General features: G+C 35.5%; 1 protein-coding gene across 1 annotated transcript; it reads right to left on the bottom strand.

Annotated features, from left to right (window-relative positions):
* Positions 1–440: 440 nt before the first annotated feature.
* Positions 441–26,390, bottom strand: mthfd1b (methylenetetrahydrofolate dehydrogenase (NADP+ dependent) 1b). Its single transcript, XM_056768040.1, has 27 exons — positions 26,236–26,390; positions 25,473–25,557; positions 22,672–22,731; positions 21,757–21,810; positions 21,521–21,657; positions 20,628–20,728; positions 18,939–19,075; positions 16,476–16,587; positions 16,030–16,157; positions 15,455–15,552; positions 13,650–13,823; positions 13,384–13,520; positions 13,090–13,136; positions 12,907–13,014; positions 12,444–12,518; positions 10,505–10,607; positions 10,286–10,362; positions 8,956–9,096; positions 8,809–8,877; positions 8,567–8,678; positions 7,846–7,985; positions 7,524–7,565; positions 7,200–7,300; positions 6,744–6,921; positions 6,554–6,661; positions 4,036–4,188; positions 441–800 (listed from the first exon to the last, which is right to left on the bottom strand). The coding sequence occupies exons 1-27, from the start codon at positions 26,271–26,273 to the stop codon at positions 711–713; spliced, it is 2,805 nt and encodes a 934-aa protein (XP_056624018.1). The 5' UTR covers positions 26,274–26,390; the 3' UTR covers positions 441–710.
* Positions 26,391–27,475: the final 1,085 nt, after the last annotated feature.

Genomic DNA, 27,475 nt, shown 5'->3' with positions numbered 1-27,475 from the left:
ACTTCAACAACACAGTATTTAATTATTTAAAAAGTAAAATCATGAAAAACAGCAAATTTGGACATCCAAATATTCTGAAGGACGGCGACGATATGGAAGTAAGAAATGGTATTCAGCATCATCAAAAGAGGGAAATAACAACTGAAAAGCTGTCTGTATTCTAAATTTGTCTTTTTTTATTTAACTAAGTTTACACAATGATCACTAACCCTAACCTTAGTTCACAGAGAAATAATTCTTATTATATAGAGAGAAACCTAAAATGGTTTTATGGTCAAACTGTAAATGTTGCATCAGATCTTAATATGCAGGTTTAATGAAAAACTAAACATCCAGAATTAAACAGATCTTTACACCAAAAACATACATGACAATTGACAAAGTATTGAGAAATTATGATTTGTTCTTAACGGCAAGAATAAAAACATTAAGTCCAGACCTAGCCATGTAATCCTTTATTTTCTGGTCCAATCAAGTAACAATTATTAGAAATGTAGTTAATGGAATAACATTCATGATAAGTTGGCAGATGTTAACAATAACTGTAAAATATGTTATGAGAGAAATTAAGTTATTTATTACATTTAAAGCAGTCCTGTGCAGACCACCATAAACCTCAATATTAATCAAAGACATGTACAATATTAATGTAACATTATGCTTAGCAAAATTACAAGGATCATTACATTCCCTAATTAAAAATGGGTCATTTAGAACAGACCAACTATATTTCCACTCTCAGGGTCAAGATCAATGTCATAGAAACAGGGACGAGTTGGAAGGCCTGGAATAGTTGGCATCTGTAAAAAAATAGCAAAGAAAATGTTTATGTAAAAAGTGCATTATATATTTATATAATTACAATGGATTTGCGAAAAAAAAACTTATAAATGATCGCTATATAAACAGTCTTTAAAAAGTAAATCCATTAAAAAACCTTTTAAATAGACGTGTAGACAAACCCAAACAGCAACGAATACATCTGCATGAGCAGTAATTTAGGAAGGGTATATATATATATACACACACACACACATATACAATTGCTTTATATAGCTGGTAATAAAGCAATAAGCTGGCGAGACAACGTGAGTCTGACTGGTTGGTCAATTGGTGCACCTCTAATCGTGATCGCAGAATTAACGGTCTGTGTTGTCCTTAATCCACTCTCACAAAAGTTAGTTCTAGGATTTTAAAAAAGTTCTAAGCAATTTAAATTATTCTGGTACCACAGACATAAAGGAATGTTACAAGAGTTGCATTCAAAAAATCAGTTGGAATTTATTTGAAAATCTGGTACCTACGACATGATGAAATTACTTTAATGTTACAAAATAATCTTTTGTTGCATTAATGAAAAATAACACCTCGAGTCAACATGATTGTTTTAAGTAGTAAAACAAATGAAATATTTAGGTCTGACACACAAAAATTTATGAAATATTATTTAGTTCAACACAATCTGATCATGTGGGACCGTTTTACACATTAAAATTAAGTAATTCCAAAGGATTTTCTTTCAGTGTTTCTCTTATATTATCAACATTCAGGACATATCACTTTTTTAAGTGGTCAAATACAAACCAGTACAAGTGTCAATCACCTGAAAGTAAGGATCACAGTTATCCGACTACTTGAAATGCATTAAATCTTTAAAAAAAAATGTTGACCAGCCATAAAGAGAGAGCCATATGCATTTTCTGACGTAAATATTTAAAGTAGCATTTTATAAACTGCAGACACGCGGGGTTCACATTTAAGATGTATTTCGTTACAGTAACAAAAATTACTTCATAAAAGCGTATTCAGTTACTTAATCTAAGCAACAAAAAATTACAGAAATGTCATCTTACAACTTCAATTTCCTCAAGGTCAGATATATAAATACAGTCAATTAAGAATAAATACTAAAAAACAACTTTATGTAATTATTAAGGATTTGGCCCAAAATGTTAAATATCTGATGAAGAGTATAACCTATTTAAGAAAATGTCATATAGGCTAGTTATAAGCTTTGGTAAAAGTGCTTATGGCATAGTTTGCACTGTACAACCATGTTATTTGCATTTTTTTTGAAGACAAAGAGCTGCAAATTTTCCCCCTGGCAGCATCTTCTCAACTAGCTGTGATTCAATCTGCATATATAGACATGTTATTTGCGCATGTGCCAGCAGGTGGCTCACATGAGTCATCACTGACAAAAGAACAAGGAACTACTGTTTAAAAAAGCAGCACTCATAAGTGTGTTCTTATGCCAAAGTTTTGTTTTAATAGAAACCACTGTTATGTAACTGTAATCTCATTGCTGTGTTTTTTTACATAACTAATGAATTAGTTACCAGTTTTTGACCTTGATTGTGTAACGACATTACATTATTAATCAATTACTCCTCAAAGCTGATACATTGGGAGAAATAAAAGGACAATCTTGCTTAATGTTTATGTTTTGTCAATAATTTAACAAAAAGGTGTTTTTGTATTCTAGTTTTATAAAAACAGGGACCCCCAAGTTCATTATTTATGGCTTTATCGGTGGTCCCTCAATGCTAATGAGCGGTCCGGGACCCCCAGCCCCCTCTCATTCCCCTTCTATTTGAACACTGGTTATACATTTAATGCAGTTTTTTCTGGATTATGCAACTCCATCCACATTTTCCACATCAAAGAAATCATAGTGCCCGTGTATTTCTTTGACTAAGCGCTGCTGCAAATACAAAAGGACATATGACAACAAAGAACCTCGAGATAGCTTATTGTGTGGTACTTTGATCAGTCTCGTGTTAAGAATACAGTAAGAGACTCTACAACTCGGCCAGAATATTGCAAAATCTTTCAGATAAATCAGAAGATAAACTCTGTGCTGATATTTCACAATCAACAGAGCTGGGTAGAGTAGCCAAAATCTTTCCTCAAGTAAAAGTCACAATTTAAAAAATTACTTGAGTACAAGTAAAAAACTATGCAATGAAAACACTACTCAAGTAGCTAGTTACTTAGTTACTTCGTCTCTGATTATATAGGGCTACTATTCCTAAAATTAATATAAACGCTAATAGTTTTATATTATATTTTAATCAACATTTGTAATTATTATCATAAGCAATATACACACAGAGACTAAAGAATAGACAAACATTTCTCTAAATTTCATCTATTCCCAATGTCAATGTACCCTACACAACTCTAACTTATTAAGAATAATAGACCATGTCAAACTAAAGTGAAGTTTTGCGTTTACAACGCATTTAACTAAACTCAAAGCATTTCCTAAGATGATCTAGAACATCTGCAGTGCTCTCTTGTATGAAATACAAACTGATTTTAGACCAAACTCATGTTTTCTCATGTTGTGTCACACATGTATGTGTGTGGTGAAAAACTCTTACTTGGTAAACATACAGAAAACACACGCCCATCAACAAGTTTTCTTCATTTTGTTCTTCAATGTATATTTCTGCCAGCCCACGTCTCTGTGTCTAACAGGTCATTTGCATAAGGCGGGCATTCATCATACAATATGGCAAACAATGTGAATCATTTGCAGTTTTGATTGGATAGATATAGATACATATGCACTTCATCCACACTCTTGTGTTCTGCGTACATATTACATTAAAAGTAAATATTTTCCAAAATGTTACTCAAGCAAATGTAACGAAGTAAATGTAGCGAGGGAGGGCTTGAAACAGACCAATCACAGCGTTGTTCGATTTTTTGGAGAGGTGGCCGCCAGGCTACAGCGTAGGGTATTTTGCTCTGCATAAGCTACGGCGTATGTCCGACACAGAACCATAAATTGGGTTTAAATTTGCTGGTCAGCCAGCACAAGTTTCTCCATCATCACACTATCGGAGTCCGGACGTTTCAAGCAACTGTAAGATGTCCTCCGAGTTGTAGTTTACATGACAATTTAAAAAGTCTGCAACACCCAAACTCTGAACTTTTTCTTTTTATTGTGAACACTCCAACTGCTTCTGTAGTCTACATTTTAACATACTATGAAAAAAGATTAAGTAAAAAGATTATAATACTTACTGTGCCAACCAGTGGGTAGAGAAAGCCTGCCCCTACACTGGCACGAATGTCACGGATGGGAAGGATAAAGCCAGTTGGGACACCTTTCTTTTCAGCATCATGTGAGAGAGACAGATGGGTCTTTGCCATGCATATGGGTAAATTTCCAAAACCCTTGAGGGAGACAAAGAAAATTATAAACCCACCAACCTCATGTTAACCTCAACAGATCCTATGGATAATATGGACACAGTTACAAATGTCTACCCTCTAGTGGACAAAATAAGAAAGACAGCCTTTATCTGGGAATGGAGATGATTGATCATCAAAACAATTGACAGTCACTCCACTTTCATCAACATTGGCTGAAAATGTGCATGTTTGGTCAGTGTTCTGTTGTTCACACTGAAAAAGTTTTGAAACTGAAAGATACCGTGACATATGGATTTAGAGTACATTTACATTTAAATGTATTTACATGCTTTTTATCCAAAGCGACTTCTAAATGAGGTAAACAATTAAAGCTATCGGAACAACAAATGGACTGCATAAAGCATATGTGTAGTAAAACCGGTCTCATATAGCCTACCAAAGTATACAAAGCGTAGGTTTATATATTATATCCAGGATATAAAGAGTACAGAAGAAATAGAAGTCAAAACTAATCGGTCCGGTGCTGACGGAAGCTAGTGAAAAACAGATCCCTTTCTCGCCCACGTCACGGGATTAGCTGGAGGCAAAACAAAGGGAAAACTGGAGGCGGTCAATTCAATACAGCACAGGTTCTGCTACATAAGGAGTTTAAATATCATCTTGTTGTGTTGTTTAGTGACGTAATCGAATGAATAAAGTCTCCAATTTGATATTTTAACACATTCTTCTGCCATTGTCAAACAAAAACACTGACGACAGCTGTAGTTAAACAATAAAATGAGCGGACTGAACAGAAACAATAATTTAACATGCTCGCGTTTCACTTCATAACAGAAACCTAAGATAAAAAAAACACTGTCTTTTTGTGGTGTGGATTATGGTGTGTTGTTTTTTTAACGAAGTGGATGAATCAAGTACTGGGTGTGTAATATGCAACGACTGTGAGGCATTGTATGTATATGAAAGCCATAAAACTGGTACCTATAATATGGTGCATCATGTGTGTGCTAAATCGAAATATTAGATTCAAGTATTTACAGACAAAGCCAGTGCTAGAAAATTTACTGAGTAATTTAAATGACGATCGGATCTGGGTCGGGTGCGGATATATATATCAGAGAAAATTATACGTGCGGGCGGTTGGCGGGTGGATCATTTATTTGAAGCAGCGGATGCGGGTGACATTTTAGCTTATCCGCGCATCTCTAGTGTGTGTCTAAAAAAAGATCTCACTTATGCCTAAATCATAAACTGGGGAACTAGGGTATGCTCGCTTACGTTGTTAGTTATACAACTAGCAGTTAACTATCGACCAAAAACTAAAAAAAAAAAAAAAAAAAATTCATCTATTTTTTGTTGTCACAAGTGCATTAGTATAAGGTAAAGGGAACAGTAAGAAGGCTCATGTTATGTGACAGGATTGTGTTCAAGTAAATGCATTAGCTAACAATCTTTACTATAGTGTCCGGTAGGTGTAGATGTCAGGCCACTAAACTGGAGGTAATCCTGTTAGTTCGTCTCTTGATCCATTGAATGATTGTGTACAGGTCAGCCAGATTCCTTGCGTTTAAGTCAACTTTTTTAAAAAACAATTGCCGTCCTAGACATTGATGGATATTACATGTTTAAGTTTAATCAGATTTTTTTCGAGTCATTCTTAAAAACCAAGCAGACAAAACATGCTCCATTGCATTAGTAATGTGGTCAGAGGGATCTTTCTGCATCCAGCTAAGCTTCACCCACAAGAACGTGTCACAATCTTTACTAACAGGAAAGGCGTCTATAGGTGTAAGTTAATGAAGAGTGTGCTCTCTTTGGTCATTAATGACCATTCTTGCCACTGTAATATGGATCATCTCTAGAGGTTTGGTTGTGCAAGCTGGATGTCCTGCCAGTAGCACATTGCAGTAGTCCAGTCTGGACAGGACGAGAGCCTGTACTAGGACTTGCGTTGCATGCATGGACAGGAAAAGTCTTATTTTACTAATGTTGTAGAGGACCGAGTGATGCTGGCAACCTGATCTGTGAAGTTTAGCTCATCATCTATTTCCACTCCCAGGTCTCTGGACATTTGGGAAAAGCCCCAATTGCACGCATTACAAGCTCACTCATGCATGGAAAACTCAAAACTGTCCGTGGGGCGTCCAGGGTTCCACGTCTGTTTTTTCCGCAATCGTGGTAAAATTAAAACGACCCGAGTGTTGACGGGTATCCAAGAAAATGCAAGCAGAGAGTGAGGACACCTTAGCGGCATTGATTCAAGTCATTTCAAGGCACTATCACAGGAAAAATAAACATTTATCCCATTTTGATGCTCAGGTTTAGTTTTAAGTGATTATTGACAGCAGGGGGACTTAAATTACTTTTTGTAGTCTGAAAATCATACCTGTTTGTTGTACAGGTCCACTTTCTGTTGGGCCTCTGGCAAGAGTTCAATGTCATCTGCACCATAGATCTTTTGCGCAATAATTCTGATCTTATTTACAATGGGTAGCTGTAAGGTACAGGTACGAACAGATTATAATAACAATAATGTACACGTGAAAAAATAAAAAATTATTAGAGTTAATTTTTACCTCAGTATCATAAAGCAATTTGAAAGAACTGGGTGACTCTGCAGCTTTTTCCACTGCTCTGGCAAGATCAACAGCACCGGCACCTCCATCAGCCCAGTGAGAAGACTTCACAGCATCAAATGCCCCTGCTTCTTTAGCCAATTTACAGACCAGATCTACTTCAGAATCTGTGTCGGTCCTGCAAACATACAGCCAATGATATTATACAATATTTGAATATTATCAAGCCGTTTCATTCTTTATGGTCATACGCTAAAAAACATTTCAGACATTCTCTGATAGAGAATGCAATTCCTGCGAACCTTGTCTACTCAAATCAGAAGTATCTCTAAACATACTGTACATTAACCAACTTTTACAGGTTTTTTAAAACAGGCTGAATATTATCTGTCAGACAATGTTGTGCATATTATCATAAGCATGAACAGCATATTGAACAAGTAAATGCAGTCTTACTTGAACGCATTGACAGCTACAACTACAGGAATTCCAAAAAGTTGAGCATTCTGCACTTGCTTCTTCATGTTACCACATCCAGCTTCCAGCAGTGCCAGATTCTGAAAGAGTCAGAACCACTTTTATTATTACTCATGGTCGAGGATATTTTTAAACTGTTGCCACAGTCCATGACATGTGCTAAAACGTTATCTTAATGATACTTTGATTAAACATTTATTATTTGTAGAAATTATTTTTAAATCTAAACCCAAATAACAATACTGACAAAAATTATTTTGAAAGACCAGGTAAACATTCACAGAGCATTTAAAACAATCTTACCTCCTCAACATACTCTTTTGGCAGAGGCATACCTGCCGTGACCTATAAAAAAAATCCTGTATAAATTATGCATTCCAGATGTAAAAAATTACAAACCCCTGAAAAATGACTGACAAAACGCAAATGAGAACCATGGGTTCTAAAATGTACAGTATTGTGGGCGATTGCAGTCTGCACTTTTCAGACATTTAATCGGAATTTGTGAATTTTCTTCTGTTTGAAAAATGCATAAATCTGAGAAAATTCAAATGTTCATTCAGGGTTAACTTTCTTCTTTGGTTGTGTTTGATACTTGATACAATAAAAGAAGAATTAAACATACCTTGGGTCCACCTCCATGCATCTTTAGTGCTCGAACCGTGGCAACCAGAACCACAACATGAGGCCTGAGGCCAGAATAACGACACTTGATGTTGAAAAACTTCTCCATCCCAATATCTGCTCCAAAACCTGCTTCAGTGACTGCAAAAGAATAAAAACAGACTACAGTAAAATGGCACTACCCCCTTAATATTTTTTGACTTTCACCTCTAAAACACTAACACAGAGTTCAGATGCAAAGCCCTCTAAGTCTATTATAAAACTTTTCGTTGACATGAGCATTTTACATCATACATTTACTTTCAGCAATACCACACATTTCAGACCTGGCAGAGTGTGGTATTTAGCGGGTTTTGAAGTAAAATGATTTGTGAACAAACGTAACTTTCCCTGCAGATTATTTTGACTACAAACAAAAGATACAAGTCAATACAACAGCTAGAAACTTGGCTTAACTTATGCGACAAATCTACACAAAGATTCAACAAATTTTTTTATACAATACAGTGTAACAAATTATTAAATTGAATAGTATTATACAAAATAAAAATAGAAATGAGCATTCATAGAAATTCAATTAAATAGTTATATTATTTGCCACTAAAAACATTTTTATTTGATACATGAAAAACATAAGCCCCCTTAAATTCAAGTATAATTACAGTACAATACAAAAATATTTAAACAACAAAACAATGTTGCCTATGATCTGTGTTACTTACCCACAAATCCCTGAGGCCCAACTAGTTTCAGAGCAATTTTATCAGCCAGGATTGATGAGTTTCCATGTGCAATGTTTGCAAAAGGTCCAGCGTGAACAAACACAGGATTTCCCTGATTAAATATTAATTAAAGGGCTTAAAACATATCTGATTGCTTGCTGAAATGTATTGATCTAAGCAGAAGAATGATCCAATTGCGTGAATCTATAAATAAACACCCAACACAGGATGACGACTCTCACCTCAAGTGTCTGCATGAGGTTGGGTTTGATAGCATCTCGCATGAGTACAGTCAAAGCTCCACACACTCCCTAAAACACAAACATGATTAAAAACACACAACCCATCTGAAGATCTTTTTATACAAGGTGAAGAAGAGAGCTTCACACCAAATCCTCTGTGGTGACAGGCTGACCGCTGCGGCTGCTGGCCACCACCATTTTCGATAGCCTCTGTCTCATATCCTCCAGACTAGTGGTAAGAGCTAAAACTGCCATAATCTCACTGGCCACGGTGATGTCAAACTGAGCCTGCAGAAGACAACAGTGTTACTGAACCTTGGCAAGCAACAAAATGAAAGTAAATTCCATTGAGTCAGTAAAGTTCTGTGGACCCGCTTTCCCACAAGATTGTGATCAAAATAGACATTACATGCATGTACCTCGTACTTCAAATTTGTGGATTTAAAAATAATGAATCGTAATCAAAAATACCATGTTATAATACTAGCAACTAAAATGACAGGAGACTTGATATGCTACCTTGTGCACATAATGGTTTAGGCTGCGAAAGCAAAGCAGCATTTAAAAGAAATTAGTAAAATATTTCCGGTCTATATTAAAATGTTGTATTATTTTCAACATAACTACTATTTCAGAACAATAATTATGGTACAACTCTGCAGTTGTAAAGATATTTAAATTTAATTTACATTTAATGTCCATTTAAAAGCGGTTTTAGTGATTGTTTATGCATTTCTGCAATGCATGCTTATTTGTGATTTCAAATGTAGTTTCGCAGTGATTTGTTGGATTTTTTGTTCATTCCCACTGACGAAGCTTCCCCAACCAAATGTTACGAGAGTTTCCATGATAAATAATCAAACGGGAAACTCCCGGCAAAAACAACAGTATTGGCAGGTATGGATATGATCTAGCACCCGAAATAATATCAAAACACTTCAACACAGCATCCATTATTCACAAACGGTGGATAAAACCTTGAAAAATGATATATGAGCCCGCCAAATCAGAGATGCAGATTCACACCTGACTAATATAATCACAAGATCTCTGTGTTTGTCAAAATATGGTAGGTAGTTTGTGGGGGGAATTTTTACGTCACAAATAACAACATGGCCGATTCGCACAGGACTAAGATCACAGAAAACCTGTCAATTATTAAAGTGACTAGAAGTCCCCAGGTAATACTAATCCCGTGCGAATAGGGCTTTTGAGGGGTCGTCGAAAGGGAGTGTGGTTGACGAAAGCTTTGCGACAAACACACTTCACACAAACAAGCGGTTCTGTCTAAACCACGTGGAAAACTGTGTCACACGCTTATATTTCTCAAAGACCGTTTTTTTCATAGCATCTGTACAGCCCTTCAAATTGGTATTCAAGCTAAAGACAGTTGACCAATCCTGAGTGACTACGTCACTGAATCTTATTCATTAGTATTATGAAGCATCCTTCTTCATAAGTGTCTGCCACTGCTTACAGTTCTGGTGAAACCCTTCTCAGTTGGAGACTGGCCAATGGTTATTTGTCTCAGGAAACGATCATTTGTGTCCACCACTGTTAAAAATTACAAATAAAAAAAAATGTAAATGTGTACACTTCACCACAATTTTTAGCAATATCACCCAAGCCGATACAAAAGTGTTCCAAGTTAAAATAGGGAATAATGGAAATGTAATCGAATACGGCTTTACCACACCTCGCTGCCAGCTGATGGTTTCAGGGTCAATGTCTAGCCTGACGAAGGACGAGATCTCCTTCTCTGTTAATGTGCTGGGGTCATTTTTTTCTATGCCAAGATTCTGTATGTAAAAAAAAATCAAAGACAGATAACATGCTACTGGGACGTTCCACAACAAATCAACCACATTTAGTTTTTGGTTATATTTATAACTATTATGATAGACATAAATAATAGTTCTGAAAGGCAAAAAAATTACCAAGTAATACACTTTTTTAACACCATTATTAATAAAATCCATTTTCCAAATGTTACTGAGCCAGATACAAATATATTATGAATTAACTATTAAAAGCAAGTTGTATTGAATAGAGGAAAGAATGGGATTATTTTTGTGCAAAAATAAACAAATGCAAACTTTAAATGAAACAGTGAGAAAGAAAGAAAAAAATACTCCGAAAATAATAAACCCAATGCAAAGTTGATGTTTCCTTTTTGCAAATCAAAGTTTATGATCTTTCTGCTAGAATATATATTTAAAGTGATTTCTGAAAAAGCATAGAAACAATGCTTTTAGAGCATTGAGTTGCCAGGTGAGGTTTGAGGTATAATAGCATAATAAAAGGTTATGTTTTCAGATAATCTTTATAGATGTCAACTGTGTCAAACTTTAAATGACCTTTTATGTTTATATTTAACAAAGTCTTTTCTGCGACTCTTGAAACTGTTTTTGTAGATGTGTTTATACACAATGGCAAGGTTATTTGCAAAAAGCAGAGCGAGTTAAAATAGCGTTCTTTCTGAAGACCTCCAACTGTGTAATAATTTGTTTAGCAATGTTTGAAAAATATTAAATGTATTTGAAAACTCTCAATAGATCAATATTTGATATATCGTCGCCATGGGAAAAATTTTGGGTTTTTTTAGACATTTTTGTCAAAATTTAGATATTCACACTACAATCACCCTCCGGACATGAAAGACATCCTCAGGTTAACTCTTTTACCGCCATTGACCAGTTATCTCGCAATTAAAAAAAAAATGCTTCCCCACCAAAGACGAGTTTTTACGGCAATCGGTGCCGCCATTACACACCTTTGGGAAAAAGTACAGAATCCCAGAATCTAGAACGTTTATGTTTTAGCGGTTTTTAATGATTGTTCTGAGTGTAATCTGGGGGAATCTTTGACAAAAAACATTAATTATCTCATCTGTTTAATCAATATGATGCATTTTTGACATTGTTTGTCCATATATTCTTTAAAGAAAATGTACTGCGAGCCATTAAAGTTGGGTGAAAATGTAAGAAAATGTTGGCATAGGCTGTCAACTTTTTTTTAAAAAGGCTGGCGAGGAATGAGTTAATGTGAGTTTAATTTCTGTACAGTATGCAGCAATGGTTTTATTCAAACCAAAAATTTCTCACTGCCATGGTAATATTAAAAATGTCCTTTTTAAAACTTGTCCTTTTATGTATTGGATCTTATTGTTCCTGGTCAAGAAAATAATCTTTATGATCATTCATACAAAATAATACCTGACAAAACATAATAAAACAAATCATAAACAAGCCATGTAATGACAGAACTGCTACTATACAGCAGTACAGCGCAAATCTAAACTAGCAGTGGATTTATAAAATGTGTTTTTCTTCTTTTTGTCCAGTTTTGTTTCATCAGCACAAAAATAATTCCATAGGAAGGAAGATGCATTCCTAATTTAAACATTTCACACTCTCAGATTTTTGAACTGATAACATTGTCAGAGAGTCTACATTTTATTGTAAATATTCATCTATTGTATTTGATATTTTGGCTTTCACTATCATTTACAAATTTCTTCTCAGGAGAAGGAACTAATATCTACTTTAGATGACGTGGATGCTAAATGAAGATATTCAGCAATATTATTGATGTAAAACAATGTTAGAAAGGAGAAAATTAAGATGTATTCTTACTTTAAGTCTGTTGGTCTGGACTGGAGAAAACTTTCTCTGACCATCAGTCAATGGTACCAAGCGATTAAAGAGAGCCTACAGCAGAAATAAATATCACTTCATCATATTCACTGGTGCCTGGGAATACACCATGACCATGACATTGATTATAACACGGTAGGTTATGTGGTATGTCTGGAGAGTATGCGTCCTTAAAAAACAATGAAACTTTAAAAAGTTGAAAAGCTGCCTTAACCAGTCACTTAAACTAAATGCATTTTAAAATACTTGGTTGTGCACATTGAAGCACTCCAGTGAAAGACTCGTGTCTTGTGGCAAATATTTTTGTTCTAAAATCTGTGTATTTCATGGAAATTAAACCAATGATCCAAAATCTTTTACTAAACAACAAGATAAAACAATCAACACCAACAACAAACAATTAAACTAAGTAACTGCAGATATGATTGAAAACAAGTATTACCTTATCAGATTGAGTGGCTTCATGGAAGATACGAGCATCAATTGCAGCAGCAACCAAGTTATTGGCTGCTGTTATAGCATGAATGTCACCAGTCAAATGAAGATTGAACTTTAAAAAAACACACAAAAAAAACACACAATTTCATAAACTGATGTGAACTAATAAATCTACTAAAAATAATACCTCTTCCATAGGAATAACTTGAGAGTAGCCCCCTCCAGCAGCACCACCTACAGATACAGGATTATTTTTTTACAAAATACACTGTAGCAAAACAAAGCAACAAATGGCAAGTCAAATTACAATAATGCAAAAACCTTTTAAATATGGTAAAATGTTTAATGGAGTTTGCAATACTACACTCTTATAAGGAGATGAAAGTTTCATAAAATGATCTGAGGTTTTTAACATATAAGGCGAAGATATGCGTAGAACAGGTGAGTGCAGGTTCAATGTCTGAATATCAGATTAATTTACCTTTGATGCCAAATGTTGGCCCTTGTGATGGTTGGCGAACACACGCAAATGCATTATGTTTGAGATGAGCACCGAGTGCCTGAACCAAGCCTATGGTAGTTGTGCTCTTTCCTTCACCCAGAGGAGTCGGTGTGATTCTACATTTAAAATAGTACACATGCATAAGTGTTTCATTCAATTAGAATAACCAAGACCACCTATACCTATACAAACTTACACAATGTGAATTCAACTTAACAGGTGAAAGAGATGAAAAAGATTTTTACCCAGTTACAACCACATATTTGCCATTTGGTTGTGCCTGCAGCCGATCAAGCATTTTCAGCTGGACTTTGGCCTTGGTTTCACCATAAAGTTCAAGCTCATCCGGAAAAATACCAATTTCCTTACTAAGATGCTCAATGGGTTTGGGTACACAGGAGCGAGAGATGACAATATCGCTGCAGGGGAAAAGAAACAAATATACTATCAGCTTTAAATAAGACAGAATACATTTTGTGGATATGCTGTCAAAATGTAAACCTTTGCCAGAGTAAATTAACAAAGGAAAAATGCCTTTTTTAAAAATCCAAAATATATTTATATTGATAAGAAAAGATGTAATATTCAAAACGTAGGCAGTTTAACTTAAAATTAAAACAGTAAAAAAAAGTTAGAAAGTGTACATTATTGATTGAACATTTTTTTAACTGAAGATAATGTATTGTTCCTCTACATAAAGCCTGTAGGGTATCTTCTTAAGTACATAACTGTGAGAAAAACCCTCAATCGTTTACAATTTAAAATGTCAGATTTGTCTTTGAAATACTATTTGCATTTGGAAAATGTGTTTGCACATGCCAATGGTTTTTTCTCTCTCCCAAGATGTGAGGGGCCCTTAGCTTAGCTTAGAAATGTGTGATAAATAATGAAAATGTAAACAAAAAAGCTACTGTCTTATCAATAAAATATGACAATTAAAATGGCAAGTAATATTTGTCTATTAGCCCTTGGTGCACTTTTACCTAAAGCATCTTTATTAAATAAAACATTTCAGTGAGAAATGTATGGAGAACCTTAAACATAAAAATATTTACCAACACATATCAGGGATGTGTTCAGCCAAGGACATAAAAAGAAGGAAGACTGCACAAACCCTCACCCAACCCCAATCCCCCCCCAAAAATAGTCCTTAATGTTACTAATTAAATGTTACATGATTAAAACATGCAACTGTTTGCCAAAAATAGATATTCTTCACTTATAAACAGAAAAACAAAGAATTATAGTATTCCAATTCAGACTGGCAATTTTGGAAATATTAGTTCAAAAGTTTATTAGTTTAACAGTCACCTTAAAAATATTGTAACTATATTGGTTGATGCTTTGTGCAAATATCGTATGCTAATGTCAAATCAAATGGGATTAACAAATGGCACCCCTTGAGAAGTTTATATTAGCCCTATTTTTATTGTAATCAGCATTAATTCATTAAACAATAATCAAACACAAAAAGTAAAGAATACTGTGGTCACTAGATGGCATATCTATGTCATCCATACATCCCAAGTCAGCATTAAACCTTGTGTATTTGGAAACGCTGCATTTTGCGGTTTTAGTTCATTTAAATGTATGCATTCACTAGAATCCCATCCCTGCTATATGCAATGTTTAGAAGTGTCAAATTTAGTTTTCCACCTAAACCCCCTTTTAACCCAACATTATAGAGATTGTACGGACAAGAATATTTTTTGGGAAGATGTAAAAATTTTAATACAGTTTTTTTATTTACTGGACACTTCGTAAAGACATGGTCACATTACAAACAGTTTTATTAATTGCCGTTTCAATGCCGTAAAATGTGGAGTTAAAAAGAAAGTCCCAAGTAGCATTTTAATACTTCAAATGAATTGAAACTGTAAATTGTCTCAAATACAGTGAGCAGATTTGCCACAATTTAAGAATGCAATGAAGAATCAAAGTAATCAGGTTCATAAAAAAATGTTTTTGTATTTCACAGAGCTATCGATCTGTTGATCAAGAAAACTATTAGTAAACAAAAAGTGAAAAGTAAAATGAAAATGCATCTAACCTTGGAACAGGGCATTGCAGGTTGAGTTTTGTGTAACTTATGTTCCACTTCCCTGGTTCTTTTGCTTGAAGGAATTGTTTGGCACTCAAAACTGTGTTCTGATGAGATATTAGAGACAATTCTAATTCTATGATTCTATCATAAAAACATTGTTTCAAAAGCAAATAACAAAATTTACATAAAAATGGTAAATGTCAAAAGATGTCTGTCATATGACGGCATAAAAGTTAAAGAACTTCCAACTACATATGGACAGTTTCGGGATGCACCTTAATTATTGGCATTGACTGTTTCAGTCAGCCCCGTTGCCACAGGTAAAATCAAGCACCTTGCTATGCAGTCTGCATTTATACTTATTTGTGGAAAAATAGGACATTCTTAAGAGCCTAGAGAATTAAAGTGTGGTACTGTGAAGAAGTGCTACCTTGCATTAATTCAGTTAATATCTGCTTTGATTGGAAGTGTTTAGGAAAAGCAGAGTCCCTGTTGGTGCAATGGTTCATTTTCTATTTGTCATCTATTCCTACTACAATCAATGTGCTATTATTTGATAAAGTAGTGAAAGACCACAATACCTCCATAAGCATGGCTACGGTCATAGGGCCGACACCTCCAGGTACAGGTGTGATAAATGCAGCATGATCTTTGGCAGAATCATAGTGAACGTCCCCAACGACTTTCTTTCCGCTAGGTCTGCTGCTGTCTGAGAGGACATCATTACTTGGAAAAGCATTTGATCAAAAGTACCATCATTCAAGTTAAATAACTGTACTAGCTAATATAACATTTAAAAAATGTATGTATCAACATTTATTGGCAAAAATATGCGTTTGAATAAATACTGACAGTGGCTTTCATTTTAAATGATATATACATCCTGCATCTCTGATTTTCTGGTAATGATAAGTGCGGTAGTATCACATAACAGGCATATGTAAACTATATTGATGTAAGCAATGCGTCATGCATCGTAAGATCTAGAGAAGGTTATAAACAAAAGGCATGGGGCTACATGACCCACCAGGGACGGTGTTAATACCACAGTCAATGACCACGGCTCCCTTCTTTAGCCAGTCTCCTCGAACCATCTCTGGTTTTCCAATCGCAGTCACCAGGATGTCTGCCATTCTCACCTACAAAATGAAGCAAGAAGCAATCAGTTATTAACACTGAATCTAAGTGTTGTTTTAAAATAGGACTATCTACAACAGTAAACCAAATTCATATTCACAGGCTCAACTTGTATCAGTTATTTATTGCTAGTCACAACATACTAGCATGAAAGCGAGTATTTCATTTAACCAGGAAAATTTTGGTAAGGCCATGTACTTGTTATTCTGGTGCTATTTTACATATCGAAAATGATTTAACCTAAATAAAGTTACATTCTCAGTTTTTGGAGGGTTGTATATCATTTTCTGTGTTAAACTAACAATACATGGAGTCTAGTAAAGAACACTAAAGCTAATCATGTGTTGAGTTTTGCAGCAGTTTATTTAAAATAAATTACTGCCATTATGAAATACAGATGTAAACACAACATTTACACGGAAAGGACTATGGCTGTGAAACATATTCCATATAAATATAAAATAGAAGATATAGAATTTTGGAGTTAACCCTACCGACCAATGATAGAGAAAGTAGATATCAACGACTGAAATCCTGTTTAAGAAAATTAAACAAAGGAACAAAGTTTCGCTCAAATACGTCTGAAAAGTTCTTTTTCACGCTTATACCCATATACCTAAAGCTCTGTAAAGAGGGTTTGAAAGGCAAATATGCTAATAGGTACTCCAACCCCACCATATTGACAAGCATTGTTCTCTCTCATAGGCTATTATAGTGCTACTACACAACATGTCGGTGCACAATCACCACTGAATCATGTCAAAAGGTTCTCTACAGAATGTCTACATAAAGCGCATTAATATTAATGGTGTTATGTAAAATTCTTGTCTAATGCAGTCTTTTCCTATCAGCATCCAGCATGTGTGTCCTCGCTTATAAGCATTGACAACGTCACTGATTGGTTGAAAGACTGATTTGATTCAATTAAGTGGGATTGCCATTTACTGCTGCCTCTGTCTTTGAGTCGGTTCTGGTTTACCTGTTGGCGTCTCCTTGGTCCTAAAGTCATTGGTTAAAAAACAGGGAAACCATGACTCGCTGTTCCTGGTGTTTTAGTTAATTATTACCCTTGATGACCTCATTTAATCCCTTATGTGCTTCTATGGTTTAAAACTGTATTCCTGTTTGTTACCTCACTTAATTATTCACCTCTATAATCTATAATCTAACCTATAATCACCTCTGTTTAGTTTAGATCTCTCCTCTACCCCTGTGCGTTTATAATCAATAGTTTTATATCACGTCTTGTTTTGGTTTAGTGTTTTAGCTCAATTTTGTTCACTTTGAAAATGTAAAAATATTTATTTTCTCTGACAGTCAAGATTTAGTCCCTGTTACAGAACAGAGATTGAGTAACTGACCTGGGGTGTAATACATAAACCTTATGGACACACAAAATGGGCATTACAATTACGTTTTTGTTCATACAGCTGGGCTTCTCTGTAAATGAGTTTGTGAGAAGGGCTGCCCGATAAATTGAAAATAAACTGCATGTTATACTAAACTAAAAAACGCAGATAGAACCTTATAATTCCAAGGCAATGAATTTGTCAAATGTTTGGAACAAAACATGTCCCCATTTTTCGCAGTTAATATCTTTCAAAAGGAGCTGTTGACATGAAACTTTAACCAGATTTAGGAAACAACCCAAGAACCATATTTGATGTCAACTGCACCTTTAGAAATATATTCACTGAGAAAAATAGTGACTAATTCAATAATGCTCCATTTATTATAAATACTTAATAAATAAATAAATAATATTAACTCATTCGCCGCCAGCCTCTTAAAAAAAGTTGCCAGCCTACGCCAGCGTTTTTTTACATTTTCACCAAACTTTAATGGCTCACAGTCAATTTTCTGTATATATGGACAAACAATATTTCAAATGAAAGAACAGAGTCTCAGCTTTTAAACAAAAGAAACCTTATTCTTCTATCTTCATGTGTTCGTTTTTATCACTCCGTAGATGTGTGTAGGTTTCTTCAAAAATGCATCACATAGATTAAACAGATGAGATAATTAACGTTTTTTGTCAAAGATTCCGCCCAGATTATATTTAGAACAATCATTAAAAACCGCTAAAACATATACGTTCTAGGTTCTGAGATTCTGTACTTTTACCCAAAGGTGTGTAATAGTGCCACCTGCTGTACAACAGTACAAACACTGATTGCCATAAAAACTTTTTTTTTTAATTGACGAGATAACTCGTCAATGGCGGTGAAAGAGTTAAGTGCTAAACACTTGACAGGAATGTAGATTTATAAACTGTACACATTTACTACTTTAGTAACTAAACTCCGACACAGATATTTAACACAGTAATATTCACAAAATACAATTATGTCACCTCAGAGGGCAGGTCTGCAGTCTTGGAATGACAGGTTGTCACAGTAGCATGATTCCAAAGAAGAAGGTCATGCATTGGTGCACCCACAATCTTACTGCGGCCAATCACCACAGCCCTTTTTCCCGCCAAAGGCACACCTGAGACACAAAGATACGGAATGAATATACAGTAATGCAGACTGGGTCACACTTTATTTTAAGGTACAATTCTCGCTATTAACAATGCATTAACTATGACTTTTGCCTCAATAACTCTAAATTTGTTGCTTATTAATTGTAAGTAAAGTAATTGTTAGATTTAGGTATTGGGTAGGATTAGGGATGTTTATTATGGTCATGCAGAATATGTGCTTTATAAGTAATAATTAACAGCCAATATGCTAATAATAGGCATGCTAATAAACTACTAAATAATAGTGAGAATTGGTCCCTATACTAAAGTGTAACCACACACGGTTATATTCAGGGGTTAAATTGGGATTTGTTATTAGCCGGGGCTCTATGGGGGATTTTGAGGGGTATGATTTTGAATGATATGAAGCTTACTGTACAAACAAACTGTAAAATACAAGTTTATAGAACCCTTTGCTATGAACAAGAAAACGCTGATCAAACTCATTGTGGATGCCAGCAGTTTACAAAGCAACATGTGATGAGAATAAAATCTTTCTGTAGCCCTGTGCCCCTTCCTTGTGTCAATATCAAATACCATCATTGTCCACAGAATTGTGTGTATGACCTGTGTATTTCCAGTACTAATCTGTCAAAACTTCATACAACATTCACAATGTTTGTGATGACCCATTAACTTGTGCATCGTTGCTGCCGCACACACCATGAACAAACCGCTTTAAATAACTGAATTTGAATTAAATCACATCATTTGGACCCTTTCTTCACTAGAGCATGGCACTAGCAATGCCAATGTGATGGGTTCGATCCCGAGTGATTGCACATAGTCAGAAACAAATGTATAATACAATGCAATGTAAGTCGCTTTAATAAAAGCGTCTGCCAAATGCATAAATGTAAATATTACGTCAATTGCAGTGTAGGGTAGATTTAGTATCTTAAACAAAAATGCAACTCGTTTACGCAGGTTGTTCCAAACCTGTTTACATTTCTATGTTCTCCTGAACACAAAGTAATATATTTGGATATAATGACAGAATTTAAATTTTGGGGTAAACTATGCCTCTAAGACAACTATCATGGAACTCTGGATTCTGAGCACTGTCCAGAGTGGTTAGGGGTGCTAATATTATACATTTGTGACCCTGGAAAACAAAACCATTGTTTGATTATTTTATTTTTATTTTAGATTTTTACATAATTTGAAAACTGATTAAATAAGTTGTTAAAATAGGACAATATCTGTCTGAGATACAACCGTTTAAAACTCTTGAATCTGAGGGTAAAAAAACATATTGAGAAAATTGCCTTCAAAGTTGTTAATCAGGGGCACTGTTACAGGCCATCAACTCAAAAATAAAGTTTTTATATATTGAAGGTAGTAAATTTACTAAATATATTCACATAACATGATTTTTACTTAATATCCTAATGATTTTTTGCATAAAAGAAAATTCGATAACTTTGACCCATAAAATGTATTTTTGTCTTTTACTAAAAGCGACCACCCTTACTTAAGTAACGCTTCAAAATAAGAATTATGAGGTGCGTTTCCCACCTGTTTGTTTGATGAGCTCCATGCATCCTTTCGGAGTACATGGTATAAAACAGTCTCCAATATCACCACGGGCAAGTTTTCCTGCATTTATACTGGTCAACCTTAAGAAAGCAAAAATATACAAGACATCAAAACATCTTTGTCATTCTCATTTAGTATGCTTTTCTGATGGGCCAGAAAAAAGTTAAATGCCATAGTTTGTTGAAATTAGGGATGGGCTATAAATGGTCATTTTTATCGGCTTCGCCGGTAATAAAATTTAGGCCGATATATTATAGACGATAAATAATTTCCTCTTGTTAAACTTCTTCAGCTGCATGCTGCTCAGAGTTAAAATACAGTACAGTACTATCTTTCTGTTGTGATCATTCACTTACTGCTATCAGCAAAACATTGTTGAAGAAGGTACAGTATATAGATACGTTATGAATGTGTAAATTATTTGAACAAAAGCAAATTGTTTGAAGCCGAATCCTGTTTGAATCCATTGGTTTTGAGACCTGTTAGACACGTGGCTTTTAAGAGCATTTTTTTGGGTTGCTCTGGAGGAACATCTATAATTTGTTTATTAAATAAAAAATATACCAGAAAGTTTGTAGGTTAAAAAATTGTTAACTAGTGTAAAATAGGCTTTGTTCATGATTTTCAGGGGGAAATTTCAGCAGTTTTCTGCAGTCAATGTATTCAAATAAAAGCAGTTATCCACTTGTTGCCTTTAGGGAATTTGATATTAATATTTAGATATGGTGTATCGGCAAATAAATCGATTATCGGCTTCCAATGCTGAAGACTTATCGGTTATCGGTCAAAATGTACATATCAATGCATCCCTAGTTGAAATACAAATAAAAAGAAGAAAAACAATTCCATAAAAGCTTTAAATCTCTTTTTACCCATCAACATCTTTCTCTGGAGACACAGCGTTGATGACCCTCTCTGTATTAATAGTGTGAATGGAGTCGAGGGGCAGCTGCACTATGAGTCCATGAACACTGGAATTCTCATTGATTTCATGAACCCTGGACATAATCTTCAAAGTGCACAAAGAAACCACAGCAAAATGAAGACAGAGACAGACTTGAAATAATTTAAATATTAAGTTATCACTTCTTTGACTTATCTGCTGTACCTCATTTTCAGTAGCGGTCTGTGGAAGCTTCACATGTACAGCATTGATTCCAATCTTAAGAGTGAGAGAGTTATTGTTATTAACAGTGTCTTTAATACATCAGTGTTCTTTTGTTCTGTCCTTTGGCATGAGAGCAATTAAGGCTCTTGAAATTCCAACTAAGTGGTCTCACAATATACCGGTATTGTCAATAACTGTGACATAAAAACCATTTTGTTGATACCGTTTTAATTCTAGACACTTGATATTATCGTAAATAATTCAGCATACGTTTAATTCTCTCCTGTCAATATTCTTTAAGAGCCAAAAATTTGAAGAGGCATAAAATAAAACCTGTGACTAACAGCATTATTTGTTCATTTAAAAAACACATTCAAGTAGACATCACGATAATACCGTTACCACAGATTCTTTTAGGCCATATAAGATGAAGTGAAAATATGATATTATGAAAGTCATAAGTATTGTTTAAATAAGAACACATATCAGCATTTACCAGCTCATACAGTAAAATTACAATATCATACGATATATACAGACAGGGGGCGTGGTTCAGGCTCAAGGTTTATGTTTTTAGATATTGTAAATAAAGGGTTACGAGTGCCAGCCTACCGACTCAAGTCTTCTTTGACTTGAACCAAACTTACATATCGCAGTACACACCAATAGGTCGACCATGTGTGAAATAATCAAGCATTTTATTTAATTTAGAATTTCATGTTTATTGGTCAGATCTGTTTTATTAGGGCATCTGCATGATATTAGGCCGGTGGTTGTAAAGTTGTGGCAGATCAGAGTATATACAATATATGTACCAGAATAGAGCTGGCCTGCTATTGAATCAAAACATCCTGATGCATCAGCTAACTGCTGAACTACTGCACCAGGTTTACAGAGGCTAGTGTGTGGCTTTACCTCAGCAGCGGCTTTCAGCTTCATACTTATGTACAGGTTAGAGTCCTCTCTGTCTCCCACCTAAAACAAAGGTTAAATCAATCAACATGCAAACAGGAAGTTCGAGTGAACAGGTACAAGAAAAGAACACTGGTCTATAGCCAAACATTAAAAATAAATGTAGTCTTTTGTATGTAAACTTTATAGGGTCCCAGAGAATTAAAGATGTGCTAACAGTGTTAGGTCAGTATAAATGACCCTTGACCTGGGAATGGCAGAGGAAGGGGTCTCAATTTATAGTGATGACTAAAATGCCTGGATACAGTATATGACTGGGTTTGGGCAGCTCTTGCTTTTTAGACAAACAATTAACAATGCAATCTGAAGGTGCTTTTGAATCATGCATGATATAATTTTATCATGTCATACCCAAATATCACGGATGATGCAATCATAACTCTGCTCTGGAAATCATACTCTCCTTTTTGGCAGGATTGCAAAGGGACATTCCTTTTTAGATCTGGTAGGGCAGTGTAAGCGAAGGCAAAAAGTAAATATGAAAGCACCATGCAAACGTTTAGCAACACAAAAAACACCATTTTCGGTGAGTTACAGCCCAACATTAAAGGTGATAATCTGATCTTAATAAAAAAAAAGTTGTACTAATGAGTTTCGTGTCCCACATTACTCCTCGTATGAATGTTGAAGTTTTAATATAGGAATACAAATCTCTATCTGATTGATGGTCCAATGGGGCGGCTCGCCAGTGATTTTTGGGGGTGGCCCGTTGGGGACGCGACTGTCTAAAACTCCACCAATCTGGGCTCAATTTCAGAGTGGCCAAACTCAAAACTCAGTGAAGACACGTGAGTGAAAAAAACACTTAAAATAATCTTTCAAACTGTCAGAAACAATGCTCAGTTTCAATGAAAACCTAGACCAGATAATTCAGAACCTCAGAGCGGGCAGAAGGTTTCAGAAAAATGCCAAATGCAGATGTGTAAAAAGCTTGTCACATCATACCCCAAAATATGGTGTTTTGAACAAGAATTAAGTTAAGGGGATGGATACTTATGCAGTGTAATTACAGTGCATCCGGAAAGTTTTTACAGCGCATGTACAATAGTATTCACAGCCTTTGCTCAATTTGGCACCAATTACCGCCTCAAGTGTTTTTGAGTATGATGCTACAAGATTATCACACCTATTTTTGGGCAGTTTCTCTCATTCTTCTTTGCAGGACCTCTCAAGTTCCATCAGGTTGGATGGGGAGTGTTGGTGCACAGCCATTTCAGATCTCTCAAGAGACGTTCAATCGGGTTCAAGTCTGGGCCACTGAAGGAAATACACAGAGTTGTCCTGTAGCCACTCCTTTGTTATCTTGGCTGCGTGCTTAAGAGTTATTGTCCTATTGGAAGATGAACTTTCGCCCTAGTCTGAGGTCCAGAGCGATCTGGAGTAGGTTTGCATTGGGGATGTCTCTGTACATTGCTGCATTCATCTTTCCCTCGATCCTGATTAGTCTCCCAGTTCCTGCCGCTGAAAAACTTCCCCACAGCATGATGCTTCCACTACGCTTCACTGCAGGTACGGTATTGGCCAGGTGATGAGCAGTGCCTGGTGTCCTCCAGACAAAGAATGCAATCTTTGTTTCATCAGACCAGAGAATTTGGTTTCTCATGGTTAGGGAGTCCTTCAGGTGCCTTTTGGCAAACTCCAGGCGAGCTGTCATGTGCCTTTTACTGAGGAGTGGCTTCCGTCTGGCCACTCTGCCATACAGGCCTGATTGGTGGAGTGCTGCAGAGATGGTTGTTCTTCTGGAAGGTTCTCCTATCTCCACAGAGAAACGGTGGAGCTCTGTCTGAGTGACCGTCGGGTTCTTTGTCACCTCCCTGACTAAGGCCCTTCTCCCCCGATCTCTCAGTTTGGCAGGGCGGCCAGCTCTAGGTAAAGTCCTGGTGGTTCCCAACTTTTTCCATTTACAGACGATAGAGGCCACTGTGCTCCTTGGGACCTTCAATGATGCAGGAATTTTTCTGTACCTTTCCCCAGATCTGTGCCTCGATACAATCCTGTCTCGTTGGACTCCAATCAAGTTGTAGAAACATCTTAAGGAATATCAGTGGAAAGAGGATGCACCTGAGCTCAATTTTGAGAGTCATGGCAAAGGCTGAGAATACTTATGTACATGGGCTCTTTTCGTTTTTTTGTTTTAAGAAACCTGCAAGGATTTCAAACAAACTTCTTTCACGTTGTAATTATGGGGTATTGTTTGTAGAATTTTGAGGAAAATAATGAATTTAATCCATTTTGGAATAAGGCTGTAACAAAATAAAATGTGGAAAAAGTGAAGCGTTGTGAATACTTTCCGAATGTACTGTATTTATTTTATTTTTTGTTATAAATTTGCCACAAATCTTTTTTTTTGCTTTGACATTATTATGGAGAAGAAAGTATAGATTAATGTAAACATTGTATATAGTAGTAGTAGTAGTTAGGAATTGTACACATAAAAACAATCCAAGGGAAATGACTACGACCTCTAGCATGTGTTTGTCCTAAATGTCCCTAGAAAAACACAAGGCTCTTTGTAAAATCACACTAAAATTATAACTATTTTTATGTAATACACTAAATCAAGCAAAGTCACATTAAGAAAAATAACATTTACAATATTACAAACAACACCTGTTATGATTTAAAATATTCAGTATTTTAAATATCTACACACACACACACATTACATCTTCACCAGCACTTCAGAACCATTAAACTTGATCATAAAAGATTCACCTAAAGACAGTTGACCCGTCCCCACTGACCTGTAAGACTACAAGACCTGGTTTAAAATTTGGGTGTGTAGTCCTCATGGCATCCACCTCATTCTTCAGCCTCTCTCTGAGCTGACTGGAGAAATAAAAGTCACAAAGTCTTATTTCCTTGGACACAATGCCATCAAAGCAAGCCAATGCACAACAAAATACCATGCAAATGTACATTATTAGTATCTGTAGTGTATCCAGCAATCAGAACAATATCATGATTTATATTATTATGAAAAAATATAGAGAATATGCCGTCCCAGTCTTTTTTCACACCTATCTATCAACTAACGATAGACAGCATCTTAAGCATATGCAAAATTTCATTTTAGAACGACTAGGATGCTTTAAAACAGTTATATGATTGCTAGTGGTGGGTGTGCACCATAGGGGGGTATCATTGTCCCATGCGTTCCCGCGGGATGCAGACACCCCCTTGCCCACATTTTATATAAAAGCTAAATAAAAAAACAGCTGGTGCACCACAAATTAACGTTATACGTGCATTAACAGTAACACTTAAGGATGCTGTGGTACTCTATCAAAATGTAACAGTAGGTCGATGAATTCATTAAAAAACAAAAGTAAACTTTTAAGCAGATTTCCACTATAATCATTCTTATAAGTTATTTGTCAAACTTGAGTAGCTTAAAAAGTAACAGCAACCAAAACGCACGTACAAATATGATTCATGAAATCTTCAGGTAAGTTCTTAACCTCGTGTAATAAAAGTCTTTTCTTTTGAATAAATAAAATATCTTACGCTGAAACATTCTTCCCGCTGATGATTTGGGCTGACATCTTCACACTTTTAACGAGTCTTCGAAAACGTGTAGAAGACTGTTTGCTGTTCTGCAGTTTGTCCTGATAACACGTGAGAGAACTCTGCCCCTGTGGTTACGCAATAAAACTTGTCAGTCTTTGTGAATACCAACTTGTGGGTATATTGACGTAAGCAGTGGGCTTTGACTAGAAGGGAAACCGGAAGTGGCGCAAAATCTCGCCTTATAATTACAATAAAGTACATTAGCTAACGCCAACCCTAAAACTAACCTTACAATGATAAAAAATATTAATATAACCGTTTACAGCGAGACAAAATTGATGCTGTATTGAAGTGCGCATGCGCAGTGGAGGTATCTTAAATCCTGCGCACAGAGGTCCTGCGGCAGAACTCTTGAACTGGAACAAGTATTTTTTCTCATAATTTGGCTATTTAAAAAAATATTTTAGTTTAGAGATTAATAAAAAATAACGCTATTGAGTTTTATATCTTAACGATTCCTCGTGCTGAAGTTATAAATTATTATTAATTTATTATATTATTCGCTTTATACTTTTAATATGCGTTTGTCTTTTTGTTTCACGAAAGTGACATTGATTGAGCTGGTGAGGAACCACTTGACCATCTTAAACTAGCAGATGAACAGCTAAGACCAGGGCTGGATACAGCCCAGACAAAACATTGCAAACCATTATTTTACATCTTGTTGTGATGATCCAAGAGTTGAACAATGCCAGCTGAGAAGGCCTGATGAAAGCCTGATAAAATCTGAGTAAATCATGTTGAATACTGCAAAATAAATGTCTTCTAACATCTTTAATTGTTGCGTATATCGAGCTGCTGCAAACACTTTTGTAAACTACTTCACTTGGACCCGTTGTGCGAGCTGTCTCTTTTAAACCTCATGGGTTATGTACATGCTGCTGCTGATTTGGCAACATTCTTGACACACCCACCAAACAAGAGAAAACATATCTCAAACCCTGTTGCACACCGTTTCCATGAAACATGAAGGTCAGGCTTGGGGGGCGTCAGATTATTTTCAAATCGTAACAGATTTTCAAAACCACAGATTTCATTTATAGACTTTGCTGAGCATTTTCCCAATGGAAGTGAGCATTCTACGCCCTGAGGCTGAACCCTTGAAGTGAACTGTTTGAAAGGTCTAAGGCATTACTGTCTCGTCTTGTGGAAAATAAACAACATTTTAATATTTTTT

Source organism: Triplophysa dalaica, chromosome 15, assembly GCF_015846415.1.
Source record: "Triplophysa dalaica isolate WHDGS20190420 chromosome 15, ASM1584641v1, whole genome shotgun sequence".
In the NCBI taxonomy this organism is placed as follows: domain Eukaryota; kingdom Metazoa; phylum Chordata; class Actinopteri; order Cypriniformes; family Nemacheilidae; genus Triplophysa; species Triplophysa dalaica.
This window is presented reverse-complemented; position numbering and strand designations above follow the sequence as displayed.

What these genes read in the sequence shown, in the direction of transcription:
- mthfd1b (XM_056768040.1), bottom strand. Translation starts at nt 26,273, where the DNA reads ATGTCAGCCCAAATCATCAGCGGGAAGAATGTTTCAGC. An exon ending in CTGCAGACCTGCCCTCTGAG is followed by an intron (nt 16,588 to 18,938) that starts GTGACATAATTG and finishes TTCATTTTGTAG; the next exon opens with GTGAGAATGGCAGACATCCT. An exon ending in TCTACCCACTGGTTGGCACA is followed by an intron (nt 801 to 4,035) that starts GTAAGTATTATA and finishes ATTTTTTTACAG; the next exon opens with ATGCCAACTATTCCAGGCCT.